The following is a 1,213-nucleotide window of genomic DNA, read 5'->3' as shown; positions in this document are numbered from 1 at the left end:
AACATCCGGGGCTGTAGCCCAAGTAGCCACACCCTAGATCCGCCAATGGAAAAGCTCCCTGTTATATAATGCTCAGGCTATATATTTAATATATTTATGTAACCCAAATTCAAATAAAGGTATTCCTCATTTTATTTAGATCACAATTTGAAACTACAATAGAAGTAAATTTTTTTACTGTAAAATGATGGAAGAAGCATGCTGGGACACGTGTTAGAAGCATCACATACGAAAGAGCAGGAAGCCACTGAATGTGTTGTAGTTCATGCTGTCATCATACACCATCCTGTTTGGTTCCAGCTGCACGTACACATTATCTCCCACTTTCAGAGGGATGACCACGGCGTTGCTGCCCATGTCGTTGCTATCAGTCCCACTGGTGTCCCACACAGACGTCAACCGCTCACTGTTCTTCATCAGGCTAACAACCGAGCTGGGAGTAGGAGCCAAGTTGTTGAACATTGAGAATCGAAAGAAGTACATTCCACTGACCATTGCTGTGAAAACACCTGCCGTAAGAAGGATTAGAAGAAATATAACGCAGGCCTTCAAATAATAGAGCTTCATTATCTCCCCCCTACCCTTTATATACACACCCGTTGAAGGATTATAGCAATTGCCAGTGTTGGAGAAAACCTTTTTATACTGCAGTGGGATAACAGTGGTAAAAGGCCCAGTGTTTCCGGAGCCAGAATCCCTGAGAGCTGCAGAAAAAGCCACCTGAGGAGCACCTAAAAACATCAAGCATACCACAAATACTTTGGAAAATTGGACCAGGAGGTAATATAAGTCATCATAAAGTTGATAAATCGATTACCTCCAATGAGGCTCCGTAACTCCAGGACTTCTTTTTCCGTGCTTTGCAGCCTGGTCTCCAGAAAAGTTATTTTTTCTTCCATGTTGGCAACTTTCTCCTTCAGCTCTCCAACAGTTTGAGTTACAGATGTGAGAGGGCAGATGTTACAGCAGCTGGCGAAGCCTGAGACCTGGCCGAGTTTTGCATCGTTTTCATCAGGTCCAAGATCAGAACAGCAGAGCTTGAATGCCAGTAAAAGAACAACAATCGTCTTCATGCTTGAAGCGTTTGGATTGTTTGCCTTTGTCCACAGACTTCTCCAACCTTTGCACCTACTTTTCTTCTTCTTCTTCTCTCTTATTAGAGCAGGTTGCAAGCAGGTCATAGGTGCATACTGCCACTTATTATACAATGGTA

General features: G+C 43.2%; 1 protein-coding gene across 1 annotated transcript; it reads right to left on the bottom strand.

The window, feature by feature from the left end:
- Positions 1-6: 6 nt before the first annotated feature.
- On the bottom strand, positions 7-1,132 carry LOC107081571 (complement C1q-like protein 2). The gene is made up of 3 exons (XM_015369730.1): positions 818-1,132; positions 597-731; positions 7-509 (listed from the first exon to the last, which is right to left on the bottom strand). The coding sequence occupies exons 1-3, from the start codon at positions 1,071-1,073 to the stop codon at positions 223-225; spliced, it is 678 nt and encodes a 225-aa protein (XP_015225216.1). The 5' UTR covers positions 1,074-1,132; the 3' UTR covers positions 7-222.
- Between the last annotated feature and the right edge of the window lie 81 nt (positions 1,133-1,213).

This window comes from Cyprinodon variegatus, unplaced genomic scaffold, assembly GCF_000732505.1.
Source record: "Cyprinodon variegatus isolate N-32 unplaced genomic scaffold, C_variegatus-1.0 Scaffold7467, whole genome shotgun sequence".
Classification (NCBI taxonomy): domain Eukaryota; kingdom Metazoa; phylum Chordata; class Actinopteri; order Cyprinodontiformes; family Cyprinodontidae; genus Cyprinodon; species Cyprinodon variegatus.
This window is presented reverse-complemented; position numbering and strand designations above follow the sequence as displayed.

Bases quoted from the DNA above. Each gene is read 5' to 3' on its own strand.
- LOC107081571 (XM_015369730.1), bottom strand. From the start codon at position 1,073: ATGAAGACGATTGTTGTTCTTTTACTGGCATTCAAGCTCTGCTGTTCT. The intron at 732-817 runs GTAATCGATTTA...TGATGTTTTTAG, and splicing joins GTTACGGAGCCTCATTGGAG to GTGCTCCTCAGGTGGCTTTT. The intron at 510-596 runs GTGTGTATATAA...TTCTTACGGCAG, and splicing joins TTGCTATAATCCTTCAACGG to GTGTTTTCACAGCAATGGTC.